General features: G+C 45.2%; 1 protein-coding gene across 3 annotated transcripts in view; it reads left to right on the forward strand.

Moving 5' to 3' along the window:
• The window catches only part of DUS1L (dihydrouridine synthase 1 like), an 82,723-nt gene that overhangs the window by 23,695 nt on the left and 39,176 nt on the right, over window positions 1-19,852 (forward strand). For all 3 annotated transcript variants that reach the window (XR_003856347.1, XM_029599034.1, XM_029599035.1), the window contains exons 3-8: window positions 4,091-4,199; window positions 14,549-14,599; window positions 14,819-14,931; window positions 15,547-15,629; window positions 15,913-16,016; window positions 17,810-17,954. Coding sequence is in view for 2 of the 3 variants with exons in the window: in XM_029599034.1 (XP_029454894.1) it covers window positions 4,091-4,199; window positions 14,549-14,599; window positions 14,819-14,931; window positions 15,547-15,629; window positions 15,913-16,016; window positions 17,810-17,954 (605 nt within the window). In the remaining variant the exon portion in view is untranslated. The remainder of the gene's footprint in view (window positions 1-4,090; window positions 4,200-14,548; window positions 14,600-14,818; window positions 14,932-15,546; window positions 15,630-15,912; window positions 16,017-17,809; window positions 17,955-19,852) is intronic.

Genomic DNA, 19,852 nt, shown 5'->3' on the forward strand with positions numbered 1-19,852 from the left:
GAAACATTTTCACATGGAAACCTTTCTTTTGGTTATAATGGCCGTACAGTCAGGGGAATTTCTGACCTCCCTGGATCTCTTCGAAGCATATCTTCACATTCCCATCCAATTAGAACATTAATGCTTTCTGTGTTCGGAGTTCTGGGGCGCCACTTTCAGTTTTAGGCGCTGCCCTTTGGTCTGGCCACCGCTCCCAGACCCTTTTCCAAGGTAATGGTAGTAGTTGCAGCAGAGTTGAGAGAGGATGGAGTCCTAATACACCCTTAATTGGACAACTGGCTGATTCGAAAAAAGTCACCGGAAGAGAGCCATCTGGTGACTCACAGGGTGATTTCTCTGTTGCTTGAGCTCAGCTGGGTGGTGACCCTAGCCAAGAGCAGTCTTCAGCCTGGAATACCTTGGGGTTTGATTTGACATGAAGCAGGGCAAGGTGTTCCTGCCGGAAGCTCGAATTCAGAAGTTGCTAGCTCAGTGCTGTTTGTTGTTGAATACTCTATGCCTGGCCATATGGTCTTACCTGCAGGTACTTGGCTTAATAGTGGCAACACTGGAAGGGGTACCATGGGCAAGGGTGCATATGCATCCTCTTCACCACTTTCTGCTGTTTCTGTGGAACCCGCAGTCCCAGGACTATTTGATTTGATTTCACCTGCTGATGGAGGTGTCCTCCGAACTACAGTGATGGCTGCAGGTGGATCATCTACGAAAGGGAGTTTCTCTAATTCCACTGGACTGGCTAGTACTGACAGCAGATGCGATTCTCCTTGGTTGGGGAGCTCACTGTCAGGAGCTGACAGTGCAAAGGCGCTGGAGTGCAGAAGAGTCTCTCTGTAACAGCAATCGGCTAGAAGCTGCAATGGTCTGGTTGGCATGTTTACAGTTTGGTGACAGGCTGCAGGATCGATCAGTCCAAATAATGTCAGATAATGCAACGACTGTGGCTTACATCAATCGGCAGGAAGGTCCCAAGAGCTAACAAGTGTCTCAGGAAATAGATCAACTTATGGGATGGGCAGAGGTGCATCTCCAGATAATCTCAGCCTCGCATATTGCAGGCAAAGACAACATAAGAGCAGACTTCTCAGCAGGTAGAGTCTGGACCCAGGAGAGAGGGCGTTGTCAGACAAGGCATTTCAGCTAATTCGGAATCGCTGGGATCTCCCATTCCTAGACTTGTTGGTGACTTTGTGCAATGTGAAAGTTCAGCATTTCTTCAGCCACAGGAGGAAGTCATTGGGGATCAATGCCCTGGTGTGGGAGTGGCCGGAAGACAAGTTGCTGTATGCCTTTCTTTCATGGCCCATGTTGAGTAGACTGATTCGAAGTATCGAATGCCACAGAAGGATGGTGCTCTTGGTCACTCCAGATTGGCCCAGGAAACCGTAGTATGCAGATCTGTGGAGGCTCTTTGTGGATTTGCTTCTTCAACTTCCAGCGCACAGGGAACCTGTTGCAGCAGAGACCTGTTCTTCACAAAGATCCAACTTGATTTTGTCTTATGGTATGGCCCTTGAAAGGACTTGCTTGCTGAAACATATATACTCTGCGGCAGTGATTTCCACCTTGCTATGAGCTAGAAAGTTCTCCACTTCCTTGGCCTATGTACGGGTTTGGAGAGGATTTGAGGCCTGGTGTGAGGATCGAAGTACTCTTCCTTCCTTGGTCAAGATTCCGCTCATTTTGAAATTTTTGCAGGATGGCTTGAATAAAGGCTTGGTTCTCAATTCCTTAAAGGTACAATTAGCAGCTCTTGCTGTTTCAGGGGTCAGGTAAATGGTGGATCCTTGTCGGCTCATCCTGATGTGGCTTATTTTCTGAAAGGAGTGAAACATCTTCATCCTTCTTTGTGGTTGCCCCATGGAGTCTTAATTTGGTTCTGGATTTTTTTTGGCAGGCCCTAGATTTAGACCACTACTATCTTTGTGGTTGCTGTCCTTGAAAACGGTGTTCCTTGTGGCAATTTGTTCTGTGCATAGGGTTTCCGAACTGCAGGCCTTATCTTGCTGGGAACCATTTCTCCAGGTGACTCCAGGTGTGGTACAGATGCCTACTGTTCCTTCCTTTTTACCGAAGGTGGTCACTGAGTTTCACTTGAATCAGTCCATCTCCCTACCATCTCTGGACACAGAGAGAGAGATGTAGAGGAGTATTGTCCGTTGTGACCCTTGGATGTCAAGAGACATATTGTCAGGTATCCGGAGGTTACTGAGGTTTTGCGGAAGTTGGATCGCCTGTTTGTCCTTCAAGGCAGTACTAGGCAGGGAGAGCCAGATTCACAGGCTACAATAGCTTGCTGGATTAAGGATGTAGTCATGGCTGCATTCGTGGATGCTGGGAAGCCGTTACCTAATCAGGTGAGGCCTCATTCCATTAGGGCTCAGGCAGTGTCATGGGCAGAAGTTAATTGAGGTCTTCCGTCGACATTTGCTGAACTGTGAGAAGGTCCTCCATACACACCTTTTCCAGTTATAATCATCTGGATGTTTAGGCTCGGGAGGACACAACCTATACGTGCAGTTTTGACTGAACTATGGGCAGCCTCCCGCCCTATTTGGGAGTAGTTTGGGTATATCCCACTTGTTCTGGATTCATCTGACTTGACGCTAAGAAATAAGAAATTACTACTTACCTGATAATGTCCTTTTCTTTAGGACAGTCTGATGAATCCCACTTCCCTCCCTTGGCTGCATAATGATTGCATAATGATCCTCCTGTGTGCCTACGTGTTACAGGGATTATTGGTAAGTGTTACTCCAGTCCCTAGACTAGTGTTATTACATTCTTGTCTGAGCTCAGTGTTGCCTGTTGGCAAATATTGCAATGGTTATCTGTTTTTTAATCAAGTTTTTTGCTAGTCTGTCCACAGTTGCTTTTGAAGAAAATACTGGCAGGCTGATGTCACTGCGGGGATGTATATACTGTGACGTCAGTTTGCTTCGTCTCCACCTGCTGGTAGAGGTGCATAACCCACTTGTTCTGGATTCATCTGACTGTCCTAAAGCAAAGGGAATTATCAGGTAAGTAGTAATTTCTAGAGATGTGAATCGGAACTGATATCGGATCCGATTCTGGTTCCGATTCACATCTATAGAGATGTGAATCGGAACTGATATCGGATCCGATATCAGTTCCGATTCACATCTATAGAGATGTGAATCGGAACTGATATCGGATCCGATATCAGTTCCGATTCACATCTCTAATTTCTCAAGATAGCAGCTCTACTACCTAGACCAGATTGTCAAAATATCAACTTCCCTGTTACTTGGTTCTGCTGTTTTCTCATTTTAGACTTTTATTTTGTCCTCGTATTTTTTGTTTGGGTTTTTTTTTGCATTTTTAGACTTTTTGTAATTACATGTGTAGATTAGCTTTTAAAGCATTCGTGTGACTTTATATACTCTGTTTCATAGTTTAACTAATACACCCAGGGCTTTTTCCTAATAAATATTGCTCCATTCAGTGTATATCACATCTGCCTATATTTGTGCCCCAAATGTATTACTCTACACTTATTTATATTAAATCTCATCTGCTGGTTCTATGCCTGTATATCCTCATGTGAAATCATTGAGTCCTGCTTAGTACTTAGAATTTGGTGTTATTTATGCAAATGACAATATTGCTGTTTTTCCTTCCCCTTAAGCATTGATTAAGATATTAAAATAAGAGTGGTCCCAGCACTGACCCTTGTAGGATTCTACTTGTCATATATTCAGTTTGGAATTGACAATAGACTAAGAGGTCTGTATTTGCTTGGTTCTGCTTTGGATCCTTGTTTTTTAATTTGGGCACTACGTATATTTTTAAATAGTCTTGAGGAACCTGCTCCTCTTTTAATTGATTCTTGGAATATTAAGTATATTCTTTCTGAAATCATCCTTTAGCATCTGTCAGATTATTCTGTCCATGAATATTCCAATGTCTCTGTAAATTTTACACGAGAAACATGCTTGTTCATAGTAATTCTCCCTCCTGCCTTGTGACTAACATTGCAATGCATTTGAACCAGGAGATGCAACTGGGAGTGGAGTCTGTAGATGGTTTGTCTCACTGTTTATTCCATTCCTTTTCTACGTTTGTTTTTTAGTTTTGTGCAAATGACCCGGAAGTGTTTGTTCAGGCAGCGCTTTTATCTCAGGATTATTGTGATGCCATCGACTTGAACCTGGGCTGCCCCCAAATGATCGCAAAGAGGGGTAAGCAGGGCATCTGGGGTGGCAAGATAAGAGGTAAACAGGGACATGAAGTAACAGAGTAAAGAATAAACAGTGTGTCTGGGGTGACAGGTAAAGTGTAAGCAAGGTATTGGTAAAAACTAGAAATTCTAGCAGAAGCACAAGTGCTCACAAAGCTGGGTCTGTCTGGCAGGCTGCAAATACAGATATAACTAGAAGCCCTCGTGGAAATGCAGGCGCTCCTGTAGCTGGGTCTGCCTGCCAGGCTACGCACTCCTCATGTTGAGCAGATCAGTGTGATGGGTTGGTAATAAGGAGACATTCAGAAAGCCCACAGAGACTTGAGACAGCTGCGCTGGTACTGATGGCTGTTTGGGTTATCGTGGCAACTTGTGGGTGGAAATGGGAAGGGTGAGAGGTGTGAATTTAAAAGGGGATCTTGTATTTTCGGCTACCCAAGAAGGTGAAATACAGTTGGAAGAAGCTTGACTAAAACTGTCCTGGATAAGGTATGATATTCTAGAGGTGGTCCCGCCCCCAGGGCTGGCAACTGGGATATATCCTTTCAGTGTGGACAGGGATAACTGGGCAGACTAGATGGGCTAATTGGCCTTTTTCTGCCCTCATCTACTATGTTGGAACTGGGTAAAGACTATCGGGTAATATGGTAAAGTGTAGACAGGGTATCAAGGGCAACTGAGCGAAGAGTAAGCAGAGCATCCAGAGGAGCAGGATAAAGGGTAACTTCAGCAGCCAAGATAAATTTCCTCCACAGCCAGGTTTCAAAGCTCACTTTCTTGGGCAACGGAGCTCCATCATTAGTAAAAGGCAGATGATGGAAAATATTGTGTTACATCATCCTTCCTATTGGTCCAAAGACTGGGAAAGATGATGGCATTGTTTCAGCCCTCATTTCCAGCTGTTTGGGAAGTGTCTTTCTATTGTTTTTTAAAATTGTTTATTAATTTTCTTTTAACACTTAAATTTATCCTAATACAAAACATTAAACTAAGAGAACGTGTTTTTATTCAATCCATTTTGGTCAAAGGTTTTCCTTTCTCCCTCTTTAATATGTCTTCCAGTTTTTATGATCTGAAGGGGCTTGATTCACCCAAATTCTTTTAGTCCTTGTTTGGTGAACAGTGGAAAGATTTACAATAAGAAAAGTTGATAATTGAGCCTGAAAATTAATAAATTTGAGGATGCAGGATGGGGAACCACCATAGGTGTGCTATTTACACCCCCTATGTCATAGCTATTTACCCAAATACAAAGGGATTTTTTTTTTTTTGGTACTTGATGGTCCTATCGATACCTTTTTTTTTTTTTTTTTTACCTTTGGGTTAGACCCTGGTGAATGACAGGAGGGGAGAAGCTGGATTAGGAAGCAGAGTAGCTCTTCTCTACTCTGTTCTGCTCCAGTCTCAGCTCTCCCCTCCTGATCTCTGCAGGCTGCTGCTTGGGAGGAGGGTGGGGGTGGACGAAGCGGGAAGCAGAGGTTCCCTGTATGTACCCGGATCAGTCCAGACCGTGGGTTGATCCTCCTGTCCAGCAGGTGGAGACAGACCAAAACTGTGAGCCTACCCTACACCCCTTCAGTATTCGTCTGCTCCAGCAGATGCAGGCAGCTGAACCTACGGTTCCCCTTCTTCTTCTTCCCTTAGTTTCCCTGAGGGGATTTTCTTTACTTTTGGTCTGGATCAAGCAAGTATTAGATTGTTTTAAAAAAAAAAAAGAGGACTTTGAAAGTTTTCTCCCTTTTTTTCCTCACAGAGACAGTTCGGTCTCTTCGCTCTGCTGGGAGCCCGGGGGGGGGGGGGGCTTGCCCCTTTTTCCCGGTTACCATCTGGGGTGATACTGGTGGTCCAGTCCCTCCCCCATTATCTAGCTGTCCACTGTAAAACAATACCCTCTCAGGGAGTGTTTTTCCCCTGGCTTAGCTGAGCAGTTAAAAAAAAAAAAAAAAAAAAAAAAAGGTACAAGCAGAGCTGTATTTGTTACTTTTTAAGAATTGTGGACAGCTCCGGCAGCGTGCTGAGTTCAGTTGCTGCCTCCACTGACCGACTTCAGCCCTGCACAGCTCAGCTGTTTTTACTTTTTTAGCAATTTTTTTTTTCTTCAGCGCTGATGCCCCATTCCAGCGCCTGTAAAGCATGTGGACAGTCTGCCACACGTTTTTCCCACGGAAGCCTCTGTTCAGGGTGCCTACCAGGTGGGGAGGGTCCCTCATTGGTCCCCTCGCCCACGGTGACCTGGGGACAAGTTCTCTGCTGCGTGGCCAGACCGTTCCTGGCCAGGAAAACCGCAGGAACGGTGGCCATCTTGGAAGCAGGCTCAATTGCAGAATCGGATGTGCAGGAGGAAGATGAGCCTGATTTTTTAGTTTCTCCTCTGGATTTGAGCCCCACTTATTCCCCGGAGGGGGGTGCCTGACCTTTCCCTCCGCTCCCCTCCCCCTCCCCCCCCCAGAAAGTCCAAGTCTTGTTTCTCCTCGGAGTTTGTGCTTATGCACAAGTCCTATTTAGCCAGCTTACAGCAGGAGGAAGATCCATCCCTGGACACCCCCCCCACCAAAAAACCCGTGAATTTCTCCTCCGCAACCTCCAAAGGCGCCAGAGGGCCAGGGCTCGGTTAGGGTGGTCCCAGGGGTCCTGCCGCCTCCAGATCCGCCACAGCCGCTGCCGGTCCCTATTCCAGATCCGGATGTTGAGCCGCTGCTTCCTAACACCCCCCCCCCCAAGGGGGACGATCCTTGGGTGCTATGCTTATTTCAAAAGGAGGAACTAGAACCGCTCATTCCCTTCATTTTGCAGGAACTGTGAATTGAGTTGCCCCCGGCGGATATGGTTACGGCCACAATGCCTGCCAACATGGACCCGGTCCTGGCGGGACTTATGGCTCTTCATGTACTTTTCCTTTTCACCCTATGCATAAGCTGATGCTCCTTAGGGAATAGGAGTCCCCTGAGGTGGGACTCCGAGTGGGGAGGGCTATGGACAAGCTCTACCCCCTTCCTGAGGACTGTTTGAATCTACTTAAGATGCCCAAGGTAGATTCCTCTGTCACGGCGGTTACCAAACACACCACCATCCCGGTGGTTGGGGCTGTGGCTCTAAAGGATGTCCAGGACCGCAAGTTGGAATTTTACCTCAAACTCATATTTGAGGTCCTGACCTTGGGAGTTTGGGCGAAAATCTGCGGCAGTCTCATGCAGCGGGCAAGCCTCAGGTGGGTTCAACAATTATTTGCACCCAAGACCTCCCGTCTGCAGAGGCGGAGCAGGCGGATCGCTTGGAGGGAGCGGTTGCGTATGGGGCGGATGCCCTGTACGATGTTCTGTGAGTGCAAGCCAAGGCAATGGTCTTCATGGTCTCGGTCAGGTGCCGCCTCTGGCTGAGAAATTGGTCTGCGGATGCCTCTTCCAAAGCGCAGTTGGGAACCCTTCCCTTCAAGGGCCAGTTGCTTTTTTTGGTGAGGACCTAGAGCAACTTATCAAATCCCTGGAAGAAAATAAGGTTCATAAGTTGCTGGAGGACCGCCCGAAACAGTCTGTCCTTCTTACCCTCTCGCACTAGATTTAGGGGGCAACGCCGTTTTTCCACCAGGGCAAGGGGCTCGTTCCTGAGGGGTAATGCTTCCCGATCTCAATCCTGGCCTCATTCCTTTCAGGGACATCGGCCTTTCAGGGATAGTAGCCAGGAACACTCTGTCACCAAGTTCTCCTCTCAATGAGATGGGGCCGGCTCATTCTTCCGTTCGAGACTTAGGTGGACGACTGTCCCAGTTTCTCGGGGAATGGGCCACCATAACGACGGACCAATGGGTCCTAGAGGTGATAGAAAAAGGCTACACCTCTCTGGTGGCACCCTCTCCAGCATAGAGGCGTAAAGGAATAGTGTTGGGATAGGGGGGATATAAAAAAAAAAGGGGGGAGGTGGGATGGGGGGGATCAGACCAGTAAAGAGACGCATAGCTGATGTTATAAGCTTTATTGATTGGTTACTTTAGCGTACAACTTACAAAAGTCTGATTTGTATGTATGATTACACTTACTGTTGTCATTTTCAAATATTTGATCTGTTTATACACCATATGTACAATAAAATTTAAAGAAAAAAAGAAAAAAAAAAGAAAAAGGCTATGCGTTACAATTTGCTCGAGACCTACTGGATCTTCACCTGGTCTCCCCCTGCGGAAGTCAAAAGAAGCCTGCGGTCGAACAAACCCTGCACAGGCTGCTGGAACTGGGGCCATAGTCCCAGTCGCAGTGGAAGAAGAGTCCAGCCAATATTCTATCTACTTTGTCGTGCCCAAAAAGGAGGGCTCCTTTCATCCAATTTTGGATCTCAAGCGCGTCAACCGGGCTCTCAAGGTTCCTCATTTTCGGATGGAAACCTTGAGGGCGGTGATAGCGGCAGTTCGATCCAGAGAATTCTTGGCCCTGCTCGATCTGACGGAGGCCTACTTACACATCCCGATTCGCTGCGATCACCAGCGGTATCTTTGGTTCGAGATACTGGGTCAACATTTTCAGTTTCGAGCACTCCCCTTTGATCTGCCACGGCGCCGCGCACTTTCACCAAGGTAATGGTGGTAGTGGCGGTCACCCTGTGTCAAGACTGAGTCCTAGTCCATCCTTACCTGGACGATTGGCTCATCTGGGCCAAATCAAAGTCTCTTTGCCAGCTGGCGGTCAGTAAGGTCCTGTCGTGTTTGACCTCTCTGGAGTGGGTCATCAACTTTCCCAAGAGCAAGCTTCAACCCTCCCAGACATTGGAATTCCTGGGGGCGCGATTCGACACTCGAGTAGGCAGGGTGTTTCTTCCAGAGAACTGATCGTTCAAACTCAGGGGCCAAGAGCGCAATTTTCTCTCTCTTGCCCTGCCAACGGCCTGGGATTATCTCCAGGTTCTGGGGTCCATGGCCTCCACTATCGATCTGGTCTCCTGGGCTTTTGCGCATATTCGTCCGTTACAGAAAGCTTTGCTATCCCACTGGAAACCGGTATTGGAACAGTTTCAGACGCCCCTGCCGCTCTCAGAGTCTACCGTCGCAGAACTGCAGAGGTGGCTATCGCCTGCCCATCTTCAGAAGGGGATGTCCCTTCTGACATCTTCCTCGGCAGGGTCCCGTATTTTTTGATCAGGCGGATCGCTTCTGTCTAGTGGCCTGGCTTTTGAACAGCGGAGATTGAGAAAGAAGGGATATAGGGAAGAAGTTATATCCACTCTGTTGCGGCCAAGAAGCCGACTACCTTGCTTGCTTATGTCCGAGTATGGAAGGTTTTTGAAAATGCGTGTGTCGCCTCGGGTATCTCGGCTTGTAAGACACTTGTTTCCTATGTCCTTTCTTTTCTCCAGAACGGTCTCGCCAAGGGGTTGTCGTTCAGTTCCTTGCGAGTGCAGGTCTCCGCTCTCTGTTCCCTCTTAGGCACCATTGACGGTTATTTAGTGGCGGCTCATCGGGATGTCATCCGTTTCCTCAAGGGAGCCAAGCACTTGAATCCTCCGTTCCGGGTTTCTTGTCCCTCGTGGAGTCTTAACTTGGTTCTACAGGTTCTCTGCGAAGCTCCTTTTGAGCCCTTAAGGAGGGCTACGCTCAAGGATTTGACTCTCAAAACTGTCTTCTTGGTGTCCATTTGTTCAGCCAGAAGAATCTCAGAGCTCCAAGCGTTGTCGTGCAGAGAGCCTTTTCTACATTTTTCAGATTCAGGGGTATCCCTTAAGACGGTTCCCTCTTTCTTGCCAAAGGTCGTGTCTTCTTTTCATGTCAATCAGTCTGTGAAACTTCCGGCTTTTTCTTCGTCAGAAGTAGCAAATACAGCTGGGGGTGATCTGCAGCGCCTCGGTGTGAAACAGGTCTTGCTGCGTTACCTTCAGGTTACAAATGAGTTCCGGGTCTCTGGCCACTTGTTTGTTTTGTGTAGTGGGCCAAATAAAGGTAATAAGGCTTCCAAGGCCACTATCGCGCATTGGCTAAAGGAGGCCATTGCGTTGGCTTACATTTGTAAGGGTCGGCTCGTGCCGGAAGGCTTAAAAGCTCATTCCTTACGGTCTCAGGCTACTTCTTGGGCTGAGAGTCAATCAGTCTCTCCGCAGGAAATATGTAGGGCAGCTACTTGGAAATCCCTGCATACTTTTGCTCGTCATTACCGTCTAGATGTGCAGGCTCCAGTTTTTGGCTCCTTTGGGCAGCATGTTCTTCGAGTGGGACTGTCTCGGTCCCACCCTGTTTAGGGAAGCTTTGGTACATCCCACAGTCTGGACTGATCCGGGTACGTACAGGGAAAGGAAAACTGGTTCTTACCAGTTAATTTTCGTTCCTGTAGTACCATGGATCAGTCCAGACACCTGCCCGTACTAGATCTGATACATCTGCTCGAATGTTCTGTCTTTTTCTACAGGTTTGGTTTTTTTTCTTTTTTTTTCAATTATCTGATTTGTTGTCTACTATTACTAAAGGCACCGGAAGCATCTAACAGATGAAAATAAAATTGTATGCAAGAGCATTTTTATTCATACAGAATCCTTTCAATTGTTCACTTTTAGTTTTTTCTTATTGCTTGCTTGATCTTTGGGAAGTTATATCTGCTTTGCAAGTACTTTATACTGAAGGGGTGTAGGGTAGGCTCTGTCCTGATATAGGATTCCCTCACAGTTTTGGTCTGTCTCCACCTGCTGGACAAGAGGCTCAACCCACGGTCTGGACTGATCCGTGGTACTATAGGAATGAAAATTAGCAGGGAAGAACCAATTTTCCTGTTGTTCTCTTCAGGGCACTGGCCAGGGACATTACAGAAGGGTACCAGAACCTGGTAATTGTCCATACTTTATTAACTATTCTGTAAACTACTATTTTTAGTATGATTATGTATTCTTTCTTTTACCCTTTATATAAACTTTGGCGCAACAAGTGCAAATTTTGCCATGACAATAAAGTTTCTGACTTTATATGTGAGCTAAAGCCACCAGTAGGAGAGGGAGAGGAGAAAAAGAGAAAAACACCAGTGGAGGAGGGAGGTGAGAAAAAGAGAGAAAAGTACTGGAGCTTTTCCCATGCCGTGGCAGTAGCAGAGGAGGCATCAGAAGGTACAAGAAGTCTCTCTTACGCCTCCTGCTGGTGTGAGAGAGGATGGGAAGGGGGGGAAAGGATTATGCTGTGTCTGAGCCCTGTAGCCAGTTGCAGGGAGCGAGGCTACTTGAGGGGAGGGGCAGGGTGCTTGGCGGTTGCCCTGATTTACCATGCCCTTTCCCCTAAGCATGGCAACTTTCTTTCTGGGATAAAAGCACTGCAAACATGTATGTCTTATATTCACCTCCAGCCGCCCTCACACTCAAATATACTGTATTTCCTGGTGCTCAAGGTGCAGTGCTGCCACGTGTCATACTCACTCCTGTGGAGTGAGTATGACACGTTTACAACTTTCATATAGTTGTGCAAAAATAGGAAAGTTATCTTGAACAAACCTTTTAGTCCATCAGATAATACCCCAACAATTTTAGCATAAACACTGACCAGAAGTTGTATGAGCAACACCCCCTTTTAAAGATCAAGTGCTGCTTTTCCTGCCAAGAATGAGACCATAATCTCTTAAAAATGCTTTGAACAAACCTAATGCCTACAATATCCTATGCAACATTACATTTATTTATTTATTTATTTATTTAAAATCTTTTCTATACCATCGCAACGGTTTACATGTAGGCACACAATATCACTATTGCACTGTTCTAGACCTAAACTTCATTTTATTCACATCTTTATTCATCTGTCTCCCTTAGTCATACCTCATGTGCTCACACTTGCACTCCAAACATAAGATCATAAGAAATTGCCATGCTGGGTCAGACCAAGGGTCCATCAAGCTCAGCATCCTGTTTCCAACAGTGGCCAATCCAGGCTATGAGTACTTGGCAAGTACCCAAACACTAACTAGATCCCATGCTACTGATGCCAGTAATAGCAGTGGCTATTCTCTAAGACAACTTGATTAATAGCAGTTAATGAACTTCTCCAAACCTTTTTTAAACCCATCTACACTAACTGCACTAACCACATCCTCTGGCAACAAATTCCAGAGCTTAATTGTGCATTGAGTGAAAAAGAATTATCTCCGATTAGTTTTAGATGTGCTATTTACTACTTCATGGAGTGCCCCCTAGTCCTTCTGTTATCCAAAAGAGTAAATAACCAATTCACATTTAGCCATTCTAAGCCTTTCATGATTTTAAAGACCTCTATCATATCCCCCCCTCAGCCGTCTCTTCTCCAAGTTGAACAGTCCTAACCTCTTTAGCCTTTCCTCATAGGGGAGCTGTTCCATCCCCTTTATCATTTTGGTCACCCTTCTCTGTACCTTCTCCATCACAACTATATCTTTTTGAGATGTGGCAACCAGAATTGTACACAGTACTCAAGATGCAGTCTCACCATGGAGAAAGATAGAGGCATTATGACATTTTCCATTATATTCACCATTCCCTTCCTAATAATTCCTAACATTGTTTGCTTTTTATGATTGCCATGGCACACTGAGCCGATGACGTCAATGTATTATCCACTATGATGCCTAGATCTTTTTCTTGGGTGGTAGCTTCTAATATGGAACCTAACATTGTGTAACTACAGCATGGGTTATTTTTCCCTATATGCATCACCTTGCACTTGTCCACATTACATTTCATCTGCCATTTGGATGCCCAATCTTCCAGTCTTGCAAGGTCCTCCTGCAATTTATCGCAATCCTCTTGTGATTTAACTACTCTGAATAATTTTGTATTATCTGGAAATTAGATTACCTCACTTGTCATATTCCTTTCTAGATCATGTATAAATATATTGAAAAGCATTGGTCCAAGTACAGATCCTTGAGGCACACTTTCTACTTACATGCAAACTTTCTTACACTGTACTTTACGTGTATTCAAGCATACAGCACGCATCCATGTCACAAATAATCCCAGAACTGCATGTATAGCAAAAGGTGCTGGCATCCTTTACTGCTATATTAAGTAAGATTCACCTACACTGAATACTAAAAAAAAATATATATACGTTACTATGTGTATATATATATTTCGCACCCAACCTACAGTTATGCATATATCACTCACATATCTCCTTTATATCATGTACTCAACAACTCTACTTACTCTTCAGCACTCATGTAGGTTCTGCCATATGCATCACAATATATAAAGGCACATACAGGAACAAACTCACTTGATATAATCAGCAAAATAAAGCTTTCATATACAAAAAATAGTATTTAATCCCACAGCCTTTGTATGTGGGGTCATGGTATGATGATTAGGTTGGAATACCATTCAGCTCACCAGTGAGAAGAAATGAAGCAGTAGAGGAAGGCTGGGGAGGTGGGGTGGAAATGGCATTTCACTGGCAGTTTTGACTCCTTGTCCTTCCTAAACAATCCCTCCCCCAGCCACACAATCCTCCTTTCCTCAATTCCCCTCCAGCTGACAGGAGGAGAGTGCTGCTTATCGGCTGCTGTCCTCTCCACTGACCAGCTTCACTTTGAAGTTTGAAAGGGTGGGTCCCTGTAATCTCATAGGACCTCCTGGCACCACATGTTCCAAGTGAAGAGTGAAGCCAGTGGGTGGAATATAAAGATGCAGGTAAGTCCTACTCCCCTGCTGCCTGCCAGAGGGGAGGGAAGAGCTGAGAGAGGATTGGGCAGGGGATATGGTGATGGGTTTGCGAGGAGTGCATGAAAGATGATTGGGCGGACAGTGGGTTTGAGAAGAGGATTAGATGGCAGATGAGAGAGGATTGGGTGGGCAGGACTTTGAGAGAAAAGGAATGGTGTGATAGGAATAGATGAGGGAGTGTGAGAGAGGATCGATGTTGGGTGACAGAAGATTGGGAGAATGGAGGGTTTGAAAGAGGGAGCCAAGGGGGTGAGAGGATTGATTGGTGATTTTGCGAGAGAGAAGTTGAGGGGGTAAGATAAGATTTAATGGATGAGAGAGGATGGTGGGTGAGGACTGGTTGTGCAGGGAGTTGAATGAATGGAATAGAAGATGCAGGAGAGATCCTGAATAATTTTCCCCAGAATAAGCACTGGTTACGATAGTTCTCATCGGTTCACCGGGGCAATTACTAAGTGAACATCAGTACAATTTTCTGAATTCCAAATTTGGGAGAATTAGCCTCTGAGTGATTATTCCTGGGCTTCACTTTCAGTATTGGAATAGCATTTTCCCCATTTGTCCATGTAGCCTAGTATTTATTTAATAATTTTGTTGTTTTTTTTTTTTTCTTCTGTGCTTATGCAAACTTTTTCAGCAGGTAACAGTGAGTCAGTTTTCACCATTGCTGCCACACGTTGATCTGATTTATCTTCTCTGCAGGTCACTATGGGGCTTTTCTGCAGGAAGATTGGGACCTTCTGGAGAAAATGAGTAAGTACTCGCCTTGCATCCTTTGTGAACAATATGGCAGCTGTTTACTAAAAGGTATCCTATCCACTAGAACACATTCTGCGCTCTGGCCTTCTGTTCCCTTTCAAACTGGGCACTTCTTGAATAGGATGCATAAATTACAGAATACATATCTTGGGGCTCGGGGAAATGTAGAACTCTGCCACCTTTGTAATGTGCCTTTTTTTTTTCCTTCTTCAGTCCATCTTGCTCACAAGAAGCTGTCTGTGCCCATAACCTGCAAAATCCGCGTTTTCACAGAAATTGAGAAAACTGTTAAATATGCAAAGTTGCTGGAAAATGCTGGCTGCCAGGTAAGGAGGCAACTAGTAGCCACCCCTTTTACTACAGGACTCCTGTCTCTTACTGCTTCCATCCTATTCTTTATGCGAACTCTGGGATTTCCTGCTGCCAGTCCATTCTCTGTAGGAACCCCAGCATGTGTAGTTATCAACTCATTCGGTGTAGGAACCCTGGCAATTACTGCTACCAAACCATTTACAATAGGATCTCCAGGACCTATGGCTACTATCTTATTTGCTGTAGGAAGCATAGCATTTACTAACATTTACTCCGCCTCTCAGGACCCTCCCCTCTTAGACTGTTAGCATAAACATTACCACCCCTTTCATGGCTTATTAGAGTATATGTTCCCCCTCAGCTTCATAGCTTTCAATGTTGTGAAAGTTCTGGTTTTGCTGTGACTGGAAATCTTTGTAGTCCTTTTTTTGTGTGTGTGGGTGTGTGTGGGTATCTCAGCTTAACTCCCCAGGCTGAAGTTCATCTGTTGGTGTCTCTGGTACTGCAGCAGAGATGTAAATAATTAGAATGGAGGAGTAAGGTGTCAAAGGACTTGATTTAGAAGTGTTTCTGGCATATGTAGGGGTGTATGTATGTGGTGAATATTATTTGTGTATATTGTATCCTAGTTACTCACAGTCCATGGACGTACCAAAGAACAAAAGGGACCCCTGACTGGTGTGGCCTCCTGGGAGCACATTAAAGCTGTTAGGTAAGAATTTGTAATGCCTACAGGAAGTGCATGTACTCTCACTGAATCATGCGTGTACTCTCACTGAATCATGCGTGTATTCTCACTGAATCATGCTTAATCATGCTCTAGGCAGCCTAGGAAGTACATAGGCTGAGAACATCTTAGTGATGTACCATTTCAGAAGGAAACAGGCATAAATATTTAAAATTTAAGTTTTAGAATGTTTGATATTATTTTAGAGTTTTTGCTTGTCCAGATCACTAATATTGATTAAATTGCATGTTTCTTCTCATGTTTTCAGGAATTCAGTCAGCATTCCTGTGTTTGCAAATGGAAACATCCAACATTTGGATGATGTGGAGCAGTGCTTTCAGGAGACCGGAGTGCATGGTGTGATGAGTGCAGGTTGGTGGAATGGTGCATTTTGGAAATATGGAGGGGATAATTCATAGTGAGAGACCTGTAAGTGTAGGCATTCTGCAAATAAGCAACCACAATTGCAGAGGGAAAGAGCTCAAGTGCAGAAACCATAAAACAATGACTGAAAGCTTCTGAATACTGGAAGGGCTTTGCTGAACATACTGCAATTCTTCTAAATGCGCCTATAGCCTGCAGAGGGAGGTTCGGGATATGCCATCACGGTTATTATAGAGGGCAGTTGAGATGTAGGCATGCTGAATGAGGTCTGCCACCTCTTAGGAGAGGGGTGCCCCAAATAAATCAAAAGATCTTCTAAAATCCTGCTGCTTGTGGCAGGGGAGCAGAAAACTAAAGAAATCTATCCTCCTCCTCGCCAGCACTGCAAGCATTTTTAAAACTCCTAAGTCACCTATGCTGATGTCATGTATCTGGAGATTAGCATAGCCAGCCCATAAATTTTGAAAATGATTGATGTAGCAGGAGGAAGATCTTTGATGCCACATGTCCCACCGGTTGCTGACCCCTGGTCTGAATTGTACTAAGTGGAACAGCTGAGAAAGGAGACTTTCATTTGTATTAATTGAGTTTCTTGGAGTCCTACTGAAGTAAAATTAAGAATAACACAGAGTTTGCATGGGGATAATTTTCAAAGGGACTTCTGTAGGTAAAACAGTGTTTTATGTGCAGTGATCGCTTTTTACAGAATTAATTGTCTGATATGTGAGTAAGCTTCTGCATGTGTGTCATGTTCATGTGGAAGGTTACCTGGATTAAGCAGAGGTATTCCTGGGAAGAGAGCTTGGACTTGCATGCATATTTTGTATTTTGAGGAAAAATGTGTGCAGACATTTCAGTAGATGCATCCTGTGTGAGTAGATTTGATGGACTAATTTTCAGAGTGGTGGTTTGTCCACTTTGAAAAATGGTTTAACTTCAGTGCATCTTTGCCGACTTTTCTTCTGCATGCTGTTAACAAAATTGCACACTCCCACTCCAATGCAGGGTGAGAAATTAAAGAAAAGTAAAGTATTATTCAACTTGAAAAAAATTCAGAACTGGCAGAAGGGCAGCACCGAGCTATGTTCCAGGAACTACCTGCTAGCTAGGAAAATAATCTTGCTAAGCACTGCCACCAAGCCATGGTGGCAGTGCTTTATGCTCCTTCAAATTGTCAATTTGTTCCTTCAAATTTATGCTCCTTCAAATTGTCTCTTGTTATATGGTTGGTTATAGTTCTGCTTCGTTCGATGTAAACTGAGTTGATTTGATCTGTATCAAGAAAGTCTGTATATAAAAGCCTTAAATAAATAAATAAATAAATGGTTCAGCACAGTATTCCAGACCTTGAGATTGTTCTCCTAGACAGAACACATTTCTAGGCAGAGGGGTTTCTCCATGTGGAGAGAGCTGGGTTTGATTTCCAACTCGGGCCTTCATCTTTGCTGGGGATACTGAGGAGGGAGTCAGTCTTTGCACAGTGGTGATACCTAATGGCTGGATTTAAGGCCTATGATTGCAGGGTTCTGGAAGGAGTTCTGGTGCATAGCCCCCTGCCCAGTACTGTTGCAGTGATGACTTGGCTAAAGTAAAATGGGAAAGGATATTGCAAAGAAAAAAATATATAGAAGGAAAAATATCCCTGAGTAGTGGTTCTGATGAAGCTGAAAGCCCAAAGGAGCAGGAGAAGTTGCTGGGTCAAAAAAAGTGCCAACATTTAGGTAAAACTGGAAGAAATCCAATTATTAGGTGGAAAAATGTCTCCTCTTATCTTCCCCCAGAAGGTAACCTTCATAATCCTGCCCTGTTTGAGGGACGGAACCCTGCAGTGTGGGAGATGGCAGAGGAATACTTGAGCATAGTACAGCACTTCCCTTGCTCTCTGTCCTATGTCAGAGCGCACCTCTTCAAGCTTTGGCATCACACGTGAGTACTTTTTTGAGATGTAGGGATGCTCTTGTATGCTATGTCTGTTGGGGCAGGGAATTTAGTGTTGATGCAGCTCTCATAGAAACACAGTAAATGAGGACAGATAAAGACCCAAACGGTCCATCCACTTTGCCCAGCAAGGTGTTTAGGGTTGTAACTCTGCCTTCTGTTTGGAGTTATAACTGCTGGTCTGTGTAGGTTACCCTCCTACACAAATGTTACACCTCTTGATCTGGCCAGACAAGTGGGTTATGCTCACTGACCAGCAGATGGAGACAGAAATCACCAAAGCATATATATATATGTGTGTGTGTGTGTGGACTAGCATCTCTTATAAAATAGCAACATGTGTGTGTACTTCTTGGCCCCACTCTGGAATACCCCTAAACCGCCTCTTTTTTTGCATGCACGAGACTGAAAATACGTATGTACTTTTGATGTTTATAAAATAGTTTGTGTGCAAGTACAAGCTACTTAACACATGAATATACTAATTTTACATGTATAAATGTTTTTTGAAAATTTACTCCAGCGGAGCCCTAGTAGCTAGAGAATGAAAATGAAGAAATGGGGTAACATTAGGGTAAGGGCTTTCTTCTCAGGAGCCATTCTTTTTTTTTTTTTTTTTTTTTAAGATATTACAATCCCAAGGACTCCACTCAACAGAAGGAATGAGAATACTTTCACTTCAGGAGCCTCTCGGAAAAACATTTCCTGTCAGCCTACCAGGCCACAGTCCACAACACAGGATGCTTGCTGGCAGGCTGGTGTCAGCACTGAGATATATATATATGTTGTGAACTGTGGCCTGGTAGGCTGAACAGGAAATATTTTTCAGAGAGCAAATCACAATTTTTTCATTTGTAAAATATACACGCATAGATTTTTAAAATAGATAGGAAAGTATGTGCTTTCAGTACATTACAAACAATTGCATATAAGGAAACATAACGCACCTGTGTTGGGGGTTCTCACAGGACAAGCAGGATGGTAGTCCTCACATATGGGTGACATCACAGGAAGGAGCCCAATCACGGAACACTTCTGTCAAAGTTTCCAGAACTTTGACTGGCCCCTACTGGGCATGCCCAGCATGGCACTAACCCTGCAGCCAGCAGGGGTCCCCCTTCAGACTTCTTTCTACCGCGCAGCAGTAGCCACGCGGTTAAGGAGCTCTGCAGAGATTCCTGACAGGAATTTTCCTCACAGAATTACTAAAATTTAATTTACCCCACAGGGGTCCCTCCTTCAACTTTTTCAAGCCGCGGTACTCCGGTAAGTTTTTTAACTGTTTTCCGTCGATTACCGTCAAGTTTGGCCCTCGCGGCTTACTGGCCGTCGACCGTACCGCAGCTCAACTTTTTCATGGCCATGGCGTAGGGATTCCGCAGATGCCCGGACTGTAATCACACCGTGTCCATCGCAGACCCTCACAAAGTCTGTGTAATGTGTCTCGGATGTGAGCACGATGTCCTAACCTGCACCAAATGTGCCCTTATGACACCAAAAGGTCGCAAGGCTAGAATGGAGAAGATGGAACTTCTCTTCCGTGCTCAAACCCCGATGTGGTCTATTGCATCGTCGTCGTCAGAACCGGCACCATCAACTTCGCACCAGCATCAACCTCGGCCAGTGACCATCCAGCATCGATCCCCTCAGGACCAAGGGGATTGTAGAGATAAACATCACCACCGGCATCGAAAGTCTCGGACCATCGAGGGAGCGAAATCATCGACCTTGCCATCAGCCAAGCCGCCGTCGAAGAAACCCCGTCCAGAAAAGGCACCGACCTTTTCGGCTGCCGGGTCACTGAGGCAGCCCTCACCCGACAGGGTATCGGGAGCCACAACTCCGCCTTTAACGGTGGTCCCTCCGGCTATGCCTCTGCCTCCTTC

This window comes from Rhinatrema bivittatum, chromosome 4, assembly GCF_901001135.1.
Source record: "Rhinatrema bivittatum chromosome 4, aRhiBiv1.1, whole genome shotgun sequence".
In the NCBI taxonomy this organism is placed as follows: domain Eukaryota; kingdom Metazoa; phylum Chordata; class Amphibia; order Gymnophiona; family Rhinatrematidae; genus Rhinatrema; species Rhinatrema bivittatum.